This window comes from Grus americana, chromosome 2 (genome assembly GCF_028858705.1).
Source record: "Grus americana isolate bGruAme1 chromosome 2, bGruAme1.mat, whole genome shotgun sequence".
In the NCBI taxonomy this organism is placed as follows: domain Eukaryota; kingdom Metazoa; phylum Chordata; class Aves; order Gruiformes; family Gruidae; genus Grus; species Grus americana.
The window spans coordinates 121,817,570-121,839,008 of NC_072853.1; the positions used below are offsets into that span (position 1 = coordinate 121,817,570).

At 38.0% G+C, this 21,439-nt stretch overlaps 2 protein-coding genes across 2 annotated transcripts in view; one reads left to right on the forward strand and one right to left on the reverse strand.

The window, feature by feature from the left end:
* Nucleotides 1-21,439, forward strand: part of CPNE4 (copine 4) — a 364,382-nt gene that overhangs the window by 12,050 nt on the left and 330,893 nt on the right. The window lies entirely within an intron of this gene.
* On the reverse strand, nucleotides 871-20,142 carry LOC129203008 (prostatic acid phosphatase-like). Its single transcript, XM_054816832.1, has 11 exons — nucleotides 20,029-20,142; nucleotides 14,041-14,136; nucleotides 12,553-12,639; nucleotides 11,559-11,711; nucleotides 8,798-8,896; nucleotides 7,195-7,299; nucleotides 6,033-6,165; nucleotides 4,559-4,641; nucleotides 2,645-2,751; nucleotides 1,906-2,075; nucleotides 871-989 (listed from the first exon to the last, which is right to left on the reverse strand). The coding sequence occupies exons 1-11, from the start codon at nucleotides 20,140-20,142 to the stop codon at nucleotides 871-873; spliced, it is 1,266 nt and encodes a 421-aa protein (XP_054672807.1).

Below are 21,439 nucleotides of genomic sequence, written 5' to 3' on the forward strand. Positions count from 1 at the left end.
AGGAATTATTTTAAGAGTAGCTCAAAAAAAAAAAGGTTATAGAAGGGACCTGGAGCAGGACATAGAACAAATGCATTGTAAAAAAGATGCAGGGCAAAGGATCGTTCATAACTGGGAGCTTGGAAAAATAGGAAAGCATATAGCAACAGAAAGTAGATTTTAATGTATTTACTTATCCATATTACTGAAGTTGCAGACACTGACCAAGATCCTGTCACACTAAGCTTCTTGCTTGATGCCTGGATATGCAACAGAGTTCCCCCTAGTTTCTACTCTTTCAGTGAGAGCTATAGTAGCATAACTCCTTCGAAAAGCAGGCTGCAGGCAAAGGTCAAAACTTTGCATGAATAAATGCAGAAACAGTATGCCCAAGTGCTGGTATGAATCTTTTTCACACAGTAATTGCAGCTTCTGCGCACAGAAAACATTTGCCTGTGCATCAGCAAAATAGTCATTTATAAGAAGTAAGGAAAATATTACAGACTGTGATTTTCAAGAAAGACTCATTGAACAGGGTACGAGAGAAGCAGAGGTCTAAATGGTAATAGGAAATATATATATATATATTAAAAAAAGCGTAGGCAATAGCATCCCTTCACCCCGCTGGTTGACTTAAGAGTGATTAATAGTTGTGGAAAACCTAAAGATAGAAAATGGGGTAATTCCATCTTCTTACAAAAGTGAATTCTTAACAATAACATTTCTACAGTATTTCTCACTGCAGATGTTTAGTCTTTTAGGAGCTAGGCTGCAGATACCTCAGCTCTTCAAGTCTGAATATGCTTTGGAGATTAATTTGGCCAGAGCAGACTGATGGATATAAGCAACTTAAAGGATTGCTTGCTGCTCTTTCGTTTCTTTACCTCCCCTTTAAATGTCTTGGTAATTGTTTCTGCGCCTACAGCGTCCATAATGATAAAGGAGGTAGAGCAGTACAAGGTCGAAAATGAACAAAATGCCAACAGCAACATCAAATCCAATAAAAATATCTGTGAAGGACAAACAATAAAGGAAAATGGTGTTAATGAAAGACATAAATGTATGTAACTTTGGATACAAAAATAACAGTCTAATTAGAAATGTACAATGGCAGTATAGTTACATTTTGTTCATATTGCTGGCAAGATCACATGGCCTGCATTTACTGGATGCAACATAAGTATGAAAATGTATACTTCAATCCTGGAAATGCATAGATAGTTTCCTGTGCATGGGTAAATCTTACTCCTAGGTTTTCACAGGGCAAGAGACCCATGTGTAGTTAATACAAACTAGGAGTTTCATCAGGGATCAGCAAAATACTGAATATATGCAGAAAGAGGGAAATACTATTGGAAAGTAGCATGTGTTGCCTTGCCCTTCACTTCCCTCCTGGAAGTAATATTTGGGCAGGAAGAGGTTATCAGCTGTCAGCTACTGGTAGTCCGAGGCAAATAGCTGCTCTATCTGCATGGATCAGCTGCACTCTGTGGGTACAGTGGAGGTTAAAATATCCTTGATACATAGTACATGTGCCAGAAACACAGATGCATCAATCTCACTGTGCATGTGCAAGCCATTTTTGCTTTGCATCCACAGAAGGTCTGATCACCCAACGTACACAGGACTCCTTGCATAGCACCCACGCCCATATTTCTGTCCGACATTTCCAACAAGCAGAGCTCTAGTTTTGGCCATGGCCTGTAGATAGCTCCATATGTGAATATGCTAATAATAGCCTTCACACTGGTGGGCAAGTCTACTCTTAACATTTTCAGAGAAATTTAATTTCTGTCAGCTTTCCCTGTCCATAGTAAAGCTGGTCCACACAATGTTTCTGTTGGGTGAAAGGTACAAAGTTTGGAGCCATTGATACAATTTCTGCCTCCCATGTCTTATGTGGAAAATACAGAACTGTTACACTACCTTTTGTTTTGTCTTTCTTCCCACATTCTTTTGCCCAATTTTCTGTAATCACAGGAGAAACTAGTTCAGCAAACTTCTCAAGTGGACAAGAAGAGGTGCATCCTGGCAGAGTGAGTAGGTAAGGATCCTTTGAAGAGTCATTACGATAATGCATTTCAATGCTATATCGCCTGATTAACAACATTGAAAAGATTTTTTAAAAAAGGTTCTTAAATTTCAAGTTTCCTGTTTAGAGACAGAATGTTGGAACTAGGCTCTAACATCCTACTTTAGAACCTATTCTTCAAGAATGGAGGCTTTGTGAAAGACATCTGCAAAGCCCAATTTACCAAAGCTGGTTACATTACTGCACAGATCATCAGTCAGCTCAAAAGGGCCTTCTGAAGGCTCCTTGAATGGCAACAGCACCAGGCTATTCTAAGCCAACTGGTTTACCTGAGATGTCTTGGAAATGCTGTTGCTATCATTTGGAGAAGCAGGAAAATTTATTTTACTGTTTACTTTCTGCTGGTAAGGCCTGTTTTCATCTTCTTCCCAGCTTTCAAAGCACACAGATACATGAACATCCAGCAAACATAATTTTTCCTGATTTTAACTTTTGCCTGTGGACTGCTCAGTGAAGTATCAGTTTAAAAGAAGTTTGTATCTCCTCACAGTATTTGAGGGGAAAATTATTTGGGGCAAGGGGGAACCAAATTCCAAACACTCCTTGTTCTTGCATAGATAAGAAGATACTTGCCCACTGCTTTCTTCATAGAGTTCAAAGAACTGGCAAGCAGCATATGGTGGCAGTTTTCCATTGAAAATATTGAGGGCAATCTGGAGGGCCCCAACTGTGGTGTCATGCTATTGGGAAAAAAAGAAAAATCCATCCTTGAAAGTCAGTTAAGTCAACTACCATTTATCCAGAGTAATGAGACAAGAGTAGAGAGGGAGTGGAAATCAAGATAAAACAAAACCTGTGTAAATTTGACCATAAAAATACTTTCAGTATATTCACCATTGGGAAAAACGTGTTAACGAATTACCACAGACAGCAGGGGGCATTTCCAAAGAGTTACTGCAGTATGTGTCTTACATCATCTGGCAATATTTTGGAGTCAGAGACACTGGGGGAAAGCAAGATGTGATCTGAGAAATAAATCTAGTTTTTCAGTGCATTTTGCTACTCCTTCCTTCAGGAATGTTTTTGGTTCCAAGGTCAGATTAAGGCAGAATAAGATAGTACTATGACATTTCAAGTAAAGATACAAATACTTTTTTTTAGATAGTATACCAGACAAATACTTGCGTACAAAGACTATTCTCCTCACCTCCACACACACTCCAGAACTTCTTAAATTGTGGTTCCTTCTGTTTGGACTTATACAATAAAATCTCAGTTTGGCTTCTATTTTTATGGAATCAGTTACCCACCCACCTGCGGTCTCTTCCTCTCCCCATCATCCCTCCTCTTGCGGGCTATCCGAGGAGGAGGAGCTGAAGGAACAAGTCCAAACACCTTGATGCCTAAATTTTGCAACCATCTTTATATACATATTTGCTAGGCTTATTTATATTATAGTCAACAGCTACGTTTTAATTATAATTCAGCATCTGGAACTTTTTAGACTGATCAGTTTCAAATATAAGAGTATACTTGGCACCAAGGCATTAAAGCAATAGTGAAAATTCTGGATGCACTTCTTCCTTTTCAAAAGGAACAGAGTAGGGCTAGAAAACACATTGAAAAGGCAGCAAGAAAGATTTAAGGTATTGAGCAGTTTCTATACAAGGAAAGATTAAATAGGGTAGGACGCTCTCTTAGAAAGATGGAAGAGGTGTGACAGAAAATAGTAAATTCATAAGTGACCATGAAAAGTGAATAAAGAATGACTATTCCCTGCTTCTCATAATAGAAATGTTAGGAACAAGCTAAATCAGTATTAAGTTTCAAAAAAAATAAGGAAGTACTTTTTTTTTCTTTTAACACACAAATCATTGCCACAGGATGTTGCAGATGCCAAAAGTATAAATGCATTTAAAAAGTGATTGGATAAATGGATGGAAGAAAGTCTGTCAAGTACTATTAAACACACAGACACAGATTCTATCTCAGGAAGTCCCTAAGCCACAGATTGCTGGAAGGTTGTATCAGGGAAAGCATTGCTCTGTGCTGGCATTATTCTTACATTCTTCCCTGCCGTTGGCCATTGTTACAGACAGGATAATGAATGAGCTAAGTGGATCTTGGTCTGACCCAAATGGCCCTCTTCATCCTCTAAAAAAAAAAAAAAAAAAAAAAAATCCACAGCTGTATCATCCCTTTCTAAGCAGAGGAAGGGTTTGGAGGTGCAGCTTAAGTTCTGCTATGGGCCAGCACCTCTGGGTTAGGAGCACTTAAGGAAAGATGCAATTTATAAAAACTGCACCATTAAAGTTGCAGAAAAAACGGGTGATAAAATACATAGATCTCTTTACGAGTACAGTTTGACTGAAACTGAGGTGTGATCCATGCTCCTGCTGTGTTCTTGTACTGACTGGTGTTCCCCTTGTTAGCTGAATTGAACTGTATTATATTCTTTCATTTAACTTACAGGGATACTCGTTATTCCTTTAAGGGTCTTTTATTATTAAAATTATAGCAAGATTTATAAAAGATGAAAATACTCACTGCAGAGTAGACCTCCATTTTTCTTTGTTTTGAAGAATTGGCAGCTTGTTTAATACTATTTAAAATAATATTCACAAGGACACCTTAAAAATATGGGAACAAGGAAGATGAAAATGAAGATGTAACCTTTTCACAGAAACCAAAAAGGCAAAAGATTTTGAGTATCAAACAGATGACATCTACTCAGGCCTCATACTCATTTTTTAGCTTACTACAATTTCATAACCAGAGAGAAGGTACTACGGAGGTGAAATATATCATTCATCATCCAGGTCAAGTGAAGTGGCAAGATTTACAGACATTATCTGGAGCTATCCTGATAATTTGGGCTAATGACACTTCCAGTTTTGTTATGCTGAGACCTCCTCTCCATTTTTTTGTCCGTTTGGAGTGTTGCAATAATGACAGCCTCTTCCTCTCTAGAACTATTTTTAACTGTTTACTTCCAACAAGTCACATTCTTCATTTTTTCTTCATTTTTTTCCAAAGCTGTTTTGTACTCCTTCTCCAGTCCAGAGATATTCTAAAGCCAATGGGATAAGGGCAGCAGAAATTCTCTGTAGCACAATTTGTGTCATTTTAGGGAAAGAGGGCATAGCTGGTATGCCCCTGAACGCTATAAAAAAATCCTGACCAGATGATACGGCCAGCTACCATCTAGTGGGCTTTAGTGCAGATTTGAGCCTGTAATTACTCTATGGCTTGATCCAGTGATATGTATGCATAGATGAGGAGGCTGCTAATAATTCTTTACCTAGGTTTAGACTAGGGTAGATGCATTACAAAGCCTGTCCCCAAACGGTCCAGTCTGCAGACATTCATGCTTACTTGTTTGTGTTTCCTGCTCATGGACACCTGGGGACCACATGATAAATGCCTGGGTTGTGTCCTGAAGTAGTGTCATATGTGCATAGCCTGTGCATCTCAATTTTGGAGCTAAGCAGTAGTCGCAGTTCTTGCAGTATAGGCATAACTTGGATCTCTCATCTTCTGATCAGACTGTTTTGGAGCAGCTTTATATCAGTCTTTCAGAGATCTACCAATGTGTTGCCAAGGTTTTGGCACAATATATAACCGGTATATCGAAGGGAAAAACAAAGATCAGGAAACAATTAGAATAAATGTCAGAGAAACAGAAATTAAACTTAATGTAACCTAATGTCAGACAAGTAATGATCATGCTCATGAAGACTTGATTTTTTTTCCCTTGGATTTCTATAATCTTTCTTAAAATCCTGATCTCTTAAAAACTATGGGATAACTAAAAATATTCATGTTTACACCTTGTTTCAATATCTCATCCATGCAAATGCAGGTGTTCAGCACATATTTTCATGCTTACTATGGCATCCCATATCTATAGTTAGAAATCAACGTTCAGTATCAATAATTTTGCATGAGTAAGGTGACAGGATGTTGCATAGTATTGTAAGCATTGTGTCCTCCTTTCTGAGAGCTATGCATTTTGATTTACCTCCTTGTAGTCGTGATTTCTCTTCTGTTTTATAAAGCCCAAATAGCGATAATAAGGACAATTCTGCCAGTTTTTCCATCTTGTTGATTACATCTTTGGTGGCCCATACAGGAAGAGTATAATTGTGTATATCCTAGTGATAAAGGAAAACAAAATAATACTTTTTTCTTCTACTGGTTTCCATCATCCTGTTGCCCAGCCTCACACTACTACATTTGGACTCTCTCAGGCTGTACTGCAATTCTTTGCTCAGTGTGGTTTAACTCATCAGCGTGCCCTTGAAATACCCTCTGTGGGAATGGGGATCAACCTTAAGAGGATGAATGGAAAGAGGGAAAACACCTGTGTTAAGGGGATCCCTTGTAGGTATAATGTGTTCTTGCTATAGTGATATATGGTTTTGGTTTTGCTAGTGTGAAAGATTGGAGACATCTGTCTTATCCTCTTCCCTTTAGGGTCTTCAGGGTATAACCTAGCTCCAACTTTTCCTGTCTTTTCCATAGAGTTGCCCAGATACCAGTTCCATCACTGGCCATGTCCAGACAAGTGTCACTCTCTGGTCATGTAAGAGTGACAGTGTCTTACAGTGTCTAAGTGCCTCCGTGTGTGGAGGATATGTTCAACAGCCTTCATGTGCTGCTGATAATGAATAGGGCCAAATGGAATCATCCCATGCTTGAGGCCAGTCTGATTTTATTCACTGGGAGCAATCATCATCTCCTAATTTTCTAACTGATAGATCGTAATTTTATCTCTCATTTTCAACATCTAAGTATTTTGATGTTTACCTGTTGATAGGTTAAAGCAACTAATTTCATTTTCCTGTTAAAAATCATAAATATATCCTAGGCAGCATATTCAAATAATTCTGTATCAGCATATTGGGAAGGAAAATGAGAGAATAAAAGGAATGGATTTCGGTACCAGTGCTTTAGGATAAAACATCAAAGGGAAATAAGAGTTTCCCAAGCTGTAAATCATGTTTTTGGGTTATCTTTAACCAATGCACAAAATTAGAACTTAGATTAAAACAAAAAAATATTTAAAAACAAAAATTCAGGAGAAAAGGCAACTCATTCCTGTGAAACCACATTGTCATTGTTTAATTGAAACCCAACTTCGGAGTTATTTTCTTCCCCGACCCCTATTGTCTTATTATTACCTCACAGTGTAGAGTATCATATGTATTCCAGAGCTGGAAGTTGTCCAGTATTTTAAGATGATTTAGTTCAAGTCCTGTGTTAACTGCCATTGTTTGTAAAAAATCCTGGTGGAAAAAAAGTGAAGAATAGAGCACAAATACTCAATACATGTGGAACGTATGTGCATACAGATTCATTAGCACCCAACCTGGCAACATAGTAGTCTTTAATTTTACACAGATGAAACCCTTGTAGTGTAAGATTTTGGTTGCAGATTTCATTTTGTAACCATTTCAAGATATTGATCCCTATTTCAGACACTGCTTTTTCTCAGTCCTGCTATGGATAAGTCTGGCGCTGTGTCTGCTACACTCTCCTCTCCCTCTTCTGACTGCTCCAGGAAGCTACCTCGGTCATCTCGAGCCTTCAGGTATAAGGGAGAGGAAGGCACTAAGGGAAAAGGAACATGAGAAAAAAGGTGAGGAGAAAATAGAAAATTAAAGAGAGCTGAGGCAAATATTCAGGATGAGGCAAAAAGAAATTGCAAAGCAAGCTATGTTTTCCTTCTGCAAGTGAAGGGGAGCTGAATATCTAAGTAATAGTTCTACAACAATTCTCATAGGGATTCTTGCTATGTGCTACCGCAGGAGAATAAATGGACTCCTTAATATCCCTTATTCCCATCTTAGCTATTTCATACTAGTAGCTGAGAGTATATCTATGAAGTCATAATTCACTTCCCTGGCAGGTGAGTGAGGCTGCCCAGAGTAGCTGAGCTAGCAGAAAGTTAGAAATAAACCAAAAAAGGATAATATTGGGTTTAGCACAAGCACTAAGCCTGAAGTGACTTTGAGAGCATGTGCGCAGGTGCAGTCAGGGTATGAGGAACACAAGACCCCTGCTTTATTTGTGCAGCAGTGCTATTACAAACTGCATGGTAGGCAAACAGCAGAGCAGCAATATTGACTAACTAGAGGAATTATTATCCAGAAGAACATGGTTGCTTGAGGCAGGTATACGATCAATGTACCAACATCCTACTGCAGCACTGGAATGGGAAATTTGAATCCCTGATTGTGAAGACTTGTGTCAGGGGCAAAATGGAAGCATTTCTTCTGATGGATCCAAAATGCATCTCAGAGAAATTTACATAAGGCAGAGCGGTTGCCTGGTTGGGCTTGCTTTAGTTCTCTCTTGCAGTGTCAACTTTAGAAAGTCACAGTGGGAAGGGATAAACCTTCCCAAGTTTCAGATTTACCAGATCTTTTAGAATCGGTTTTATGCTATTCTGTAAAACTGGAAATTGCTGCATCCAGAAATTTCTTCTCCCCTCGGATCATTGAACTTTAATTATATGCAGCTCTAAATAGTCTCAGAAAATTAATGTTAAATCCACATTTTAAAAGATTAGTATAGAAAAGTATGAGGAATGCATAAGCATATCAAACATACTTTTTGACTGTATTGGCCTGAATTTCTGATTTTAAGAGCATCCTCAGGGTTTATTCTTTTTTGCATTTATTTATTTTTGCATTTTAGCAAAACGAAACAATGCAGTTCCATATCTCCTACATCTTAATTACTTTCCTTCCTAGAATTCGTTTTCTTTTTATTTTATCTTACCATGTATGGTTGTATTCTGTTTTGAAATTCATTAGATGTTTGTGTTTCATTCTGAAGTTCATCAAAACGGGGACAGTCAGGCAGAGGGAAATGCAGCCTCTGAAACAAGAGAAGTAAAACTTAGAATAGTTCTAGAATTAATCAACACACCTCTAGTTTTTCTGTTGCTGCAATTGCTGATTTAATATTTGGTAGACAGATTCATGGCCGTACTACAGCTACTCCATAATGGTTTGTTTGGATATCTTGTTCATTAATTCAGTTAACATAAGAAATGGACTGTGGTAAATTGATTTTTTCAGTGGCTACTTTGGCTATGAAAGCTTGATTTCCCTAAGTTTAACTGATTCAGGGACATTTCTTTGGGAAACGGATCAGGATCCATGATCAGGAATTTTAAAAAGCTACCATTTCCCTCTTAATTTCTGAATCCCTCCAGATGCAACTTCAGTCCACCTGGTACTGGAATCTGAATTGCTTCTCCATCTACACATCCTGCTCTCATCTCTTTGGAGGTAAGCAGCATATTATGGTAAACATTTTAAGTACCACTTAATGGACAGAACTCAAAACAAGTGTGACAAATAAATTGTGCTCCTGAAATATCAAACAGCTATGACCCTAATGGCTCTGTTCTTGTTTAGGGATATGGTTCTTTTAATAACTCCAAGTGTATGCATAATGAGGTCATCTGATAGCACATATTTGAGCTGAACCATGTGTAATATATGAGTCCATCAAACTCTGTGCTCTGGCAAATACGCTTTATGCCAATGGCAGAAGGACAGATGATACCTGATCCAGCATAAAGTGTCAGTAAAAAGGTATGATGAGCAAAATAAGCTTGAGCTCATTCAGCACTTTATGTCACATCACTAGGGTATTTTTGACCCAGCACTAGTATTATCCTGTAACCATACAAATCGTGTCAAGGAACTGATTTAATATACAGTGGAGAAACCTCTGTGTAGATGCTCCTAGGAAGACTCCATTCAGTATCTGTGGACTATGTATGTGTAAGGAGGTCTACTCTGTCTTGGGCTGAACATTAGCAGACTGCACTTCCATTGCTTCTCTTTTCTCTTTGATTTATCAAGATGAAGCTTGCAGCAGCCACCAACTGACACTAGCACACTTTCACTTGGACAGATTTCCAAGGGTGCATTTTTTTTTCTGTAACAGCAGCACACTGAAGGATGAAGGCTCAAAACTGCAATATGAAGCTGGGGAATGTTGTTTAATTACACATTAACAAATGTTTCTCTTGCTGTATGACTTAATTATCCCCCTCTAGGTGTTATTAATTAAGCCACTCCCTTTGGCCTCATTAAGCAGTACTCAGTACTGTTGCCTGTCAGGTCTTGATAGATCTCAGTGGCTGAAAAGTAAACCGTGATTAGGTTTTTTATACAGGATTGTACTTGGCCTCAATTTCCCACTTTGTGTTGTTTAGGGCTCAAACATCTGCTTGGTTTAACAAGGGAACAATGTTTTTTCCAGATGGTTTGCATATTTAACAGGAATTTTGAGTTGCCGCAGAGATGTGTTTCAGTGAAACATCAATACCCGCTCCTGAAGCAGATGCAGAAGTGATGAGGTACTAGAGATTCCTACAAATGAGCTTGCCTTCTCCAAATAGGCCATTGCACTGCACTGTGATTCCCCTAAGGGCTTTGAGCTTTTATTTGGCCAAAGCTCTGACCCCTTTGATGCTTTTTCATGTCTTCTGGTGAAAGAACTTCCCTTAGTGTTCCACGTTTAAGTAACAGTGACATTCTTTTTTGTTTAGGGACATAGTCAAGCTTTAAGCTGAATCACATAGTGTGTAATCCAGTTTGTGGAAACCCTTTCTCTCTGTACATGCTTTCAAGCATGGCCTCCAAGAATGGAGGAATGCCCGTGGGAGGCAGGTGTGGCCACCCCCTAATGACAGGGTCCATCCTCTGATGTTGGTGATTGGACAGGCAGTTATTTAATAGAGTTTTTGCACACATTTCCTTTAAAGTCAACTTCTGTTCTCAAAGGCAGAAGAAAATTAGCCTTTCTGTCATTGGACTCTATAACTTTTTGTTCTTATTCAACACACTGCTCCTTACACAGTCCTTGTCACAGGAACCAGTGAAATTAAGATCTAAACCTGAGTCAGTCAGGGAGAGCTGCATATAGCAAAACTTCTACAAGACCTAGCATTCAGGTAGGTCTGCTCTTATTACAAACTGCAAGGCAAGTGCTAGGGTTTCATTAAACGTTTGTATAGCACTGAGCATGAAAGGGCCCTTGTCTGTAATTAGGGTACCTAAGTGCTACAAGAATAGGAAAGTAATAATTGAGAGGTCATTACAGTGACTGGTGAAAATTCCATTCCTTGAATAAACTATGGAACAAACTTGCCAAGGAGGGGAAGTCTAAGTGATGGGTGCTTGGAAAAGTACTTGTTCTCTCTAAAGGTTTAGGGCAACTTCCCTACAATACGCAAAAGTGTCCTTGCCAGGAGAAATGTTAGAGCTGTACCTTGAAGAAAATGGTAGTGTGGATGATAATTCAGGTATTCTGTAACTATAGAAGGAGGATTTTCATGCAGCTATTACAGTTGACCTATGACATGCTTGTCAGCCAGTAGCTGCAGTTGATGTTTTCTATTAGATTGAACTCAAAGAGAATAGAAAATATTTTTTAGCTTCCCCCCTCCCCCCGCCTTTTTTCTCTTGTTTCCCTCTGGGAAAGTTTAAGGCATTATAGGAAGTGTCCAGCCAGTACTCACCCGATCTGTTGATTTTTGAAAAACATGAACTGGGATGGGTTGCCAGAGAATCTCTGGGTTCCAAATTTGGCTGCTAGTTGGTGGAAAGAGGCCAGAAAGGTATGACTGGGCACTCATAATGGTGCGATCATAATCTGTACTTTGGATATAAAACTGAAGATAAAATGGCAAAGAGTTAAAAAGAAAATGGAAACAATAAAAATAATAAATTTTATCCAACTCATCATTCCTGACTTCTTGTTTTCAGTTTTATGTTTTTGCATAAAGTCAAAACAGTGAAACCATAACTCAGCTTTCTAGGGCCCTACTTCATTTGCATAAATGGAATTGCCAAAGCATCTTTCAATTTGGAATCTAACCTTCAGGCTGAACTAAGAAGAATAAGAAAGCATGATTTAAAAGAAGGAAACTCTCCATCTTCTGAGATTCAGAGGAACGTGGATATGATCCATCTGCTATACCTCAGGAATGAAGGCACTTAAAACTGTAAACCTCTCTTGGAAGCATGGCAAAGCTATAGTCTTTCAAGCCTTCCCATCAATGCATCCCTCACGTATTGACCAAAATGGTAGTGGTATCTTCACCGCAATAGATCTCTACCATATGACAAGGACATCCAAACAACTGTTAGACCTCTCTTTTACAAGATGGAGTATGTGAGCATGGCACATCACATGGCTGGATATGCATTCACCTTTCAGCAGGGTAGAACAACATTAGCTCACAATGTATAAATTCCCAGTTCATTCAGTGGTGTGGAGCTGGTCAGTCCTGGAAACCTGGGCAATGGAAGACTCAAAGTGAATGTAGGAGCTGAAAGTTAGACTTCAGTCTATGTTTTTACCTCGACATAAAAGCCTGACTTTCAAAAATGTTCTTCTATTACCTTAATTTTTCCATTAATGAGATTAATATGATGATGTGCTTTTATCTAGTACAAGTCCATAGTTCTGCTACGCCAGACAAATGTCCTCCAGACAGTTCTGCTACATACCTCTTGCCTGTTGTATGTGCTGTTCAAAAAGTTGGAATATCTTTTCCTGGTGTACTGTCCGAGTTCGAATAGCTGCTGCATTCCAGTCTGTGAGGCAAGCATACAGATGACCATTAGATTAAGGTGATTGGAGAATCTTAATGTAGAAGTTTCTTTTCTATTATCTTGTTTGTCTTCAGCAATCAGTTTTGAAGTGGTCATTAACCGTTTCTATAATGTATTGTATGTGTTGTAGGTGATCTAGAATTTTTAATAGAAATACTCGTTTATATCCATGAAAAAATGATACATTCTGAAATGCTAGGACTCCAACATCTGCTACAGGAAAGACAATGCACCTGGTTCTATACAAATACTGTTTCCACAGTGCTGTAGCTCTTTAGATGGTCCTGGAGTTATTAATGATCACCATTGTAAAGCGTATGTCATAAAGTGACAGCTGAGAAAGGATGATTGATAACCCAGTATTTATTATTGTAATTGCTTTGCTATTTGATCAACCTGATAAATTCGTGGCTTGCATTTCACGTCTTAAGTAACATTCTTCCATCTTTGCTTTGGTGCACCTGCAGTTGCCTTAGACTGAACCCTGTCTTTTCTGTTATTCATTTCCAAAGCTGTGAGCTGAACTTTTTTAACTTTTAGCTGTCAGAGAAGTACATTCTTACTACTGTGGCTAAAAAGATTATAAAATAGCAAAAAGCTCTCCAAAAAAATCTGTGCCAAAGCAGAAATTTTTTTCTTCCTAGAACATAAGCTATGTATCCAAGGATAGTAATGAGTTGCCTGTGTGTCTCAATTTTACAGATCTTTCAATCCTTACTTCAAACACTAAATGCTGATTTGTCTCTGATCCATGCTTCTGCATCATGGTGAAGTATTATTAGGGAATGCATTGGCCTCTCTTTGCTCCAGAATTTCAAATGTCAAATACAGATAAAGAGCTAATGCTTGATGTTGAAATACCAGAGCAAGAAGTTGGTTCAGTACGTCCTAGTGAAACTCTGGGCTAAAAGCAGCCTTATTAGAAGACACATTGTCCCCAGAGAAAACCTTCTCCTGCAAGACTTCTCTTGTTTTCTGAGTAGGTGGTTGCCAGTCAAATGATAAGATGTGGACTCACCACTTGACCTGGCAGGCAGGTGTCATTCTTTTACCCTGTCACAAGGCTGAGTGCTAGTGGTCATTAGAACTTCATCAGTGTTAAGAGTATAGCTGATGTTTAAACTTGCCATTTATTTGTATGCAGACACACTATCAGGAAGTTGTTGCTTTTAGGAAGGTAGTTATAAACCTATGATGAACATGATTTCAATTTAACAGTAGTTAGATGAATAATGTTGCAAAAATGTTTATGAATTACGGAGTATTGCTAATACCAACTGCCAGTACTTGGGATTTGCTAACGTTTCCGAGACACACGTAAAAAAATCTGCCCACTTCCTATTTTAGTAGCCTATATAAGTGCTTCTAAGAAGGTCAACATACCTTGGTAAGTTGTCCAAATCCTTGGGGCCACTCACTTTCTTTGTGTAGATCAGTTGGAAAGTTTACAATTGGTGTTCGGTCACCATGTCGGAAAACCTAACAATATTACCAATAAAAAAAATCAAGTTAGTTACTGTTAACATTCCTTTCTTACCTTGCTAGAACTCAAGCATACATTATACTTCCAGTGCCATTTTTCAAATGGAAATATTGGAGAGTCTGCAGAAACCTAGTCAGGTAGGATTGTAATACATTCTTTACAGACAAAAATAGGTATAATTATATAGGAATTTAGTGGGCATGATCCCGATGATTCTTCCTCCTAGAACATAAAATTAATCAGCCAAGATGGTAATGCTGAGGTTACATCCATAGCTAGGCACCTAGACAAGAAATTTGACTGAATTTTGGATGCTCAGCACCTCTGAATATTAAAGCAGTTACTGATGTGCTTATATGAGTATTTAATTACTTTAGCATAGACACTTGAAACTTTTGGTAACTGCTTTTTTCATAGGAGTATCTTTCAAAGTAAGTCCATGTACACATGGATCTTATGTTTGATTTCTCAGTCATCCTAAAATATAAAGATGAAAAAGTATAAACATTTACATTGTTAGCTTACTTAATATTTATTAATACTTTTACATACATGTATGAAAATATTTTTGAAAGCCTGTAGGATTTTTTTTCTGATAAATTCAGTGAGAGCAAAGACTTTGGTTGCTTTCCTATCTGGACACTCCAGCATGGTTGATATTAGTGTGATATGTTCAATCATATAATCTTTACATCAGGAACCTTAAATAAGCCTTTTTGTATTTTTATTCCAGCATACAAAGAAAGTGCCAACCCTAGGTTAAATAGTTCTGAGAAACTCTGATTTACCCTCCCTAAGTATGTCATGTGTGGGCTTAGAAAAATGAAGTCCACAGAAGTTTCACATGAAAGGAAATGCTGGAATACAAATTCACAGGGCTCCAGACAATCTTGTATCAATGTTCATGTAACCAACCTCATTCCTGACTTTGCAGAATGAAATGACAATGTGGAAGCATGGTGTATTTGTTCATAAAATGATATTTATTCCATAATACCTCACTGGTATATAGCTTGATTGTAATTAATACTCTCCATTGCCTCATTAAGCCACATCATTCTTGCCCAAACATCAGAGAGGTTTGTGCACGCTAGTTAGTTTGCCACTCCCACTGGGAGGTGTGTTATGTTTGTATTTTTCAAAGTAAACACAAGCAGTGTGGCTTAATGTTTTAATTACAACACACACCCTTTTCATCAGCCTTCTGTACTAATGTGCACAAAGCTGGCCTAGAGCAGGTTACTTCAGAGACAGAAAATACGGTCCTTTAAAGGCAACTATAATTGGATTTCTCCCTCTGTTCATTTTCTACAATAGACAGCAAGGTTTGCTAGAGTAGATGTTACCATTAGAACCATGTAGAAAACTGCTTTTTTTTTTTTTTTTTGCTTTGTTAGTTGAATGTCACTGAAGATGTGGCCAATCTCAAATGAATATTTTTCAGCAAATCAAGGAGGTTTTTTCACCATCATCATCAGCACGTTGATCAACATGAAATTGCACAGTTTCAAGGAAAAAACCCACCTTTGATTTTTTAGTTCAAATACAGCAAAACAGTTCATAAAATCTTTCTTAAATATTTTAATTTTTTTCTTCTCTGTGCAATTTTTAATTTTGTACATGTCTTTTTGAATAATCTGGAATCTCAGTTGGCTCTGTATAATAATTTCTCAGTGCACCTCTAGTGAACAGGAGAATAAGAAAAGAGCTACATTGTCTGATGATTGATTCAGTTGCATGCAAGAAAAATGAGTGAGGAGGACTTTTGTGTCACTGCTTATTTCCTTGGTGTTTTGACATGCTGACATACACAGGTGTCAGGTGGGATTCATTAGCTTTTCTGGACAAGCTGATGCTTCTGTAAAGAATGAAGGTTAAATTCCCAATTACAATGTAGCTGCATACTTTCTTGTTAAATTATCCAGCATCACAACAAAGCTTTTTTATGAGTAACTGACGGTTGCTCAAACTGACTACATGATTAAATGACTATTTTTTAGGCAATATGTAGCAATGGATCAACACTTGGCCAATAAATATGTCCTTTTTATTAGTGAAAAATTACTGAAAATATGTTAGATTTTAAATACTGGTTTATGATGCTTTATCATTAATGTGCAACATAACCCTCAGTGTGTATTTCACTGTCACAACAGTCAACCCCTAAAAACTTTCAATAAGCCAGAATAGAGTAGCATTTTACCTGAACAAAGATGAGAGGGCAAAGAGATCAAGATCAAAGGATATTAAAATATATATGGGAGCAGGAGATGTAAAGAAAAACATTTTCTCTCTTTGTAACCTTAAGAAATGGAAGCAATGGAAGGTGTTCTCTTCTAAAAAGCAGCACAGCTTCTTTAAGTCCACAGAAAATAGAAAAAAGTTCAGTTCCATGTTTGTATTTCTGCATCTTCATTGCACAGTGACATATAAATACGATATTAACCCTAAGTTGGAAGTAGCAAGGAAGAAACCAATACTTTTAAGAGCAGAATCCTGGTTTTAGGAATTGAAGGACTAAGCTTCTCAGCCAATTGATTTTTGTTTGTTCTCAAACCTCCTTGCTTGCTACTTCTGAAAATGACCTTGCTTCATTTGCAGTTGGAAATGAAACAATGACCTTATAAACAACCACTTAACCTAAATGTTCAGTCATAGTCAACTACATTTTAAGGGGGTGGTTTTGGGGTTTTTTTAGATTTAAAACTCTAAGAAGAGCTTGTCTATTTGAAAATTTGTCTTTTTCATTAGAAGACCTGATACTGTCAGGGAAAGAAAATGTATTCCTACAAAGCTTTCCTTGCTCATCAACATGTATTTCTCAACACTCATCATCTGGATTTTGTTAAAAAGGACTTGATCCTTCAAATTAATTTAAAAATATGTGTGCTGCAGCATTTATTACTCCTGGCCTACAGATTGGCTTCCTGACCTTTCAGAAGACATAGAACATGGCAGGATGAGTGAAAAGGAGCAAGGACACATTGTAAAAGGTGAAAAGACTCTAGAAATGAAGAAGGCAGAGAGGGCAAGAAGGATGCACACAAAAAGAGCAAAGCACACCTGTTTGATATATTCATTTCAACACTTCTATCCAAAGTGCTTCACCTCAGTCAGTTCTCAAAAGCAATAGAGGGATAGGATACCCTCTCCTGCAACTCTAATACAGCTTGAACCTGATTTGGTGTCTGAGTTCTCCCATTCACCCTTTGGAACTTTGTGAAGATGACCACTTCAGATCAAAATGGCCACAGGACTCAGACTTCGGCCAACATTTGCTTCCATTGTTGTCACGTGAAAAATCATATTGGAGAAAAACTGGTGCGGAAGAGAGGATGAACTGATAATATGGCATGTGTAGTGTATATAACACCTTCATTCAGAAATGCCATGAATTACAGAGAATTATCTGTCTCTGAGTCATAGTGAGCCTCTTACAGACATTTTTATTGACAGACCTAACTTCAAACAAAAAGATTTCTTATTCTGAAGCCAGCAATAGGAATGAAGAAACAAGAGAGAAATGGAACCAGTCATGCTGCCAGTTCAGGGAAACCATAGCTGCAGAAATACTGAGCATGTTTAGTCAAGGTTTCAAATGGCTTGGGTTGATTAGACAAATAGATAACATGCTCAGTCAACACTTCCTATCCTGAGTTACAAGAAGAAAGCAGTGATGAAATCACAGTACCTCAGAAACCACACCTCTTTGTATGTATGACAGGTGAAATGAGTGCCTGTGTGGAGGCAGAAGTTACAGGTAGAACTTCTTTATATACAGAGGCAATAAATCAGTATTTTGTTTCTAGCTTGGGTACCCAATGGTCCTGCCTATTTCCTATTTTCTTTTCTTATGTCTAGTTTAAATTCAGTGCACAAGAACTATGTTGAAGGCTAATGTTTACATGTGAGAAAGAAAATTAAAATAGCATTTTGACAAATTGGCTTGAATTAGAGCTTTTCAGCCCAAAGGACTTGTGACCAATAATCAAAATGCACCGAATCAGCACAAAGATGGAAATTGTGAGGAGAGAGCAAGACGTCTTCCCAGAACATAGCACAATTCTAGAAGTGAGCCAAAGGGAACATTCGTCTGTTTTTTCTTCCCTGCAGATGTATTTTATATTGTGCAATTCTGCTAAGAAACTTTAAAAAAGTCATTATGACACTTTTTCACAATGCAGTAATACTCTCAGGTGAAAACATAGCAACTTACAGAGTACAGCTGGAAAATGGCTGTTGAATTCTCTCAGAAAGATGCCTTTTAGACTTACCTTGACTGTAGCCATACCCTCATTATGTCTCATTATATCAGTGAAATGTTTTGGGGCCAATTCCTATCCTATATATTTATGCTAGCAATTCTATTCCCATGAAAAGTTAATCAGTGAGTTCAGAAGGAAAAATTCAATCGAACACACAGAAACCATGCCTTGAGAAAAGCGATGTATGTTGATGATAAGATTAAACCTATTGTAACTTTTTAGGCAGATTGGTCAGTCTGAGGAAAAGTATCAGGGATAAAAGAAAGTTTAAATGAAATTTACTTATTATTTTAATAAGAATTGTGATAAGCTACCCTATAAATTTTTTTTTGTAGGTGGGGAAGGTGGCTGCATAGCTGTGCTAAGCAGTTGATTTTGGATAGGAAGCCTCTGTCTCCATAATGGTGAGCATTTCCTGTAACTCTTTCTGCAAAACCATTGCTTGTTAGAAGACAATAACAACTGCAATTCAATAAAAGTCTCCTTCCCTTCAAAGAGTTAATTCTCCAAGGCTTTCTGACTGCCTGATTTCATCTGTGTGTCCAGTTCTCCCTCTTATCATTGAAACAACGTCTAAGTATATTGCTATACACAGAACGCTATTGGAATTAGTGTTGAATCCTTGCCGTGTGTAGTGTCTGGTAGAGCAATAAGCCTCGGCAGGAATAGGAACTGGTTTTTCCTGTGCACTCTGCCCTCTCTCCAAGTGGCACATCTCTACTGCAGCCAACAGAGCGCTACATATGAAATGCTTTATCTAGAGCTAGATGATATGTTTTGGACACAGTACTTCTGTTTCTTATCTGTATGTGCACATAACGTCTCAAATAAAGAAAGGTGGAACAAGATCTTGAAATTCCTATTTTTAAATGTGAATTCCGAGCCCCGCAACTTTATATTGAAAAGATCCCTTTAGACTAACTCTTCTTTCTCAGTATACCTCTTATTAAACAAAGAAATTAGAATGAAAAGGACTATGATGCAACCTTCATGAGCCAAATTATTTCATCGAATTAATTTCTCTTTTACCTGAGCTACTGGGGAAAGTGACATTGAAATAGTGTCTAGTTACTTTACAATAAGAAATGGCCCAGCCAAAACCCAATTACAGTCTATTTTCAACCCAACTGTAGTTAATGCAACATTTATCTCAAATCTCTAAAAATGCCCATTTCTGTTTCTCAGTATGCTGCTGTGCCAATTCAGTTATTCTGAAATGGAAAATACTTTTGTTTATGTGGTAACTTCTGTAACATCATAAGTTTCAGCTTTCAAGCGCAGAGAAGGTAGGCCATAATCACCAGCTCTCAGACTATGCAACAGTGTCAGCTAAATTAAGCAAGCACGGGTAAACTAGACCTCAGATCTCTTAACTCTTGTGCACTATGCGTCTACCATAAAGCTAAGTTGTTCAGTTATCTTGCAATAATAACTGGGGGTTAGGAGATGAAAATTCCTTTTTATCTTCTTGAAGTAAAGTCTTTAAACTCAGTAACCAAAAGGGCAGCAGTAATTATTTCTAAGTCTAAAAAAAGAAAAAGCAACTGCACACATTGTTTGATTCGACAGCCATATCAAATTCCCTGTATTCCCCGCAACAAAACAGAAAACAAATCTACTTACTACAACCACAAACTTCAGTTCTCTTTCTGCAGTAGTCTGCTGAAGCAGAATGAGGATAATATGAATAGAAAAACACAGGATCCTAGACGGGTTGGGAAGCCATATCACTTCCATCCTGGCAGAGGATGAAAAAAGGCTTCGGAGCTCCAGTAGCTGTTCAGGCTGAACAGCCCTGACGTCGGGCTGTACTTTCAAAAGGGGTGGAACTGCTGCCGGTGAATTTCAAATCCAAGAAGAATGTTGTGTGACTATGCAACAAATTGCATTGCCCTTTGTTTTCAAATTACTGTTTACATTCTATTTAATCAAATCATAATTCAGTTCCTTTTTCTCTGTGATATTTTTCTCTTTTGGAGTGTAAGGATGAGGTTAAAAGACGAAGGAGTTGCTAGGCATTCCTAATGTTTCAACCTACCTGTTCTGTTTCCAGTTCTCAGGGCTTGGAATTTTTCCAAACTATAGCACGGCCAAGAGGATGAACTCGGAACCAAGAGCCAGGCAACACTATTTCTCTTTTCTCTTTTCAGCTTCCCTCCCCTCCTTTTTTTCTTTCCTCTTCTACATTGTCACTGTGAAATCAGAATAATTATTTCAAACAACACTTCACGTAGGTTAAAATTACCAGTCCCTCAAATAAAATAATTAAATAAATGTTGCAACAAGTATGTTCTTCAAGCTCTTTGCTGGGCAATTATTTGCTCTTCAGTTTGTGTGTGTTGCTTTTGTTTTCTCTTGGAGCATATCTATACTTCTCCTTTTGTAACTGCTTATGTCAAGTTATTTTTTGGCCTCAGTTCTCTCAGAAGTGTCTTGTGAACAAGCCCCGGAGCTCACATTTTTATTGTTACTGATTAAGAACTCTGTTTCTGACAGTAGCTCACCGGCTTTGAGAAGATTACCCAGCTTGGCTCTGCTGACTTCCTCTCTATGAAATAAGAATAACAACACTTCTAGACTTGATTTCATAATGATTTTCTGAGTAATTGATTACAATTTGCAGAGACCTGTAGAGTTCTCTAAACTTAAGATCCTCTCTGTATTGTCTGAGTCATCCCATTCCTGTCATACCCAACGCTGTCTGAGGGTCTTTTGTTGAGCTCTCTGCAACAGTATTCTCTACATCTAGTATCTTACCATTTACCAGAAATTCTGTCTCTAGGGCCCTAAATCCCACTAAGCCACAAGAGCTCTCTTCTCTGAGTTATGTGACTCACCATTGTGTATCCATTTCCTCTGATAGATGGGAGTGGAAGGGAGGAGGACCACAGCTGCCAGGCTTCCCCATCTCTCTTGTCAATCCACACCCAGTTTTCAGCACTTTCTTGAACTTCTTTCTTCCTCCATTGTTATGTCCCCACCCTCTGTTTTAGTCTCTTCTGGTGTGATTGTGGCCTATGCAGAAGGTGTAAGA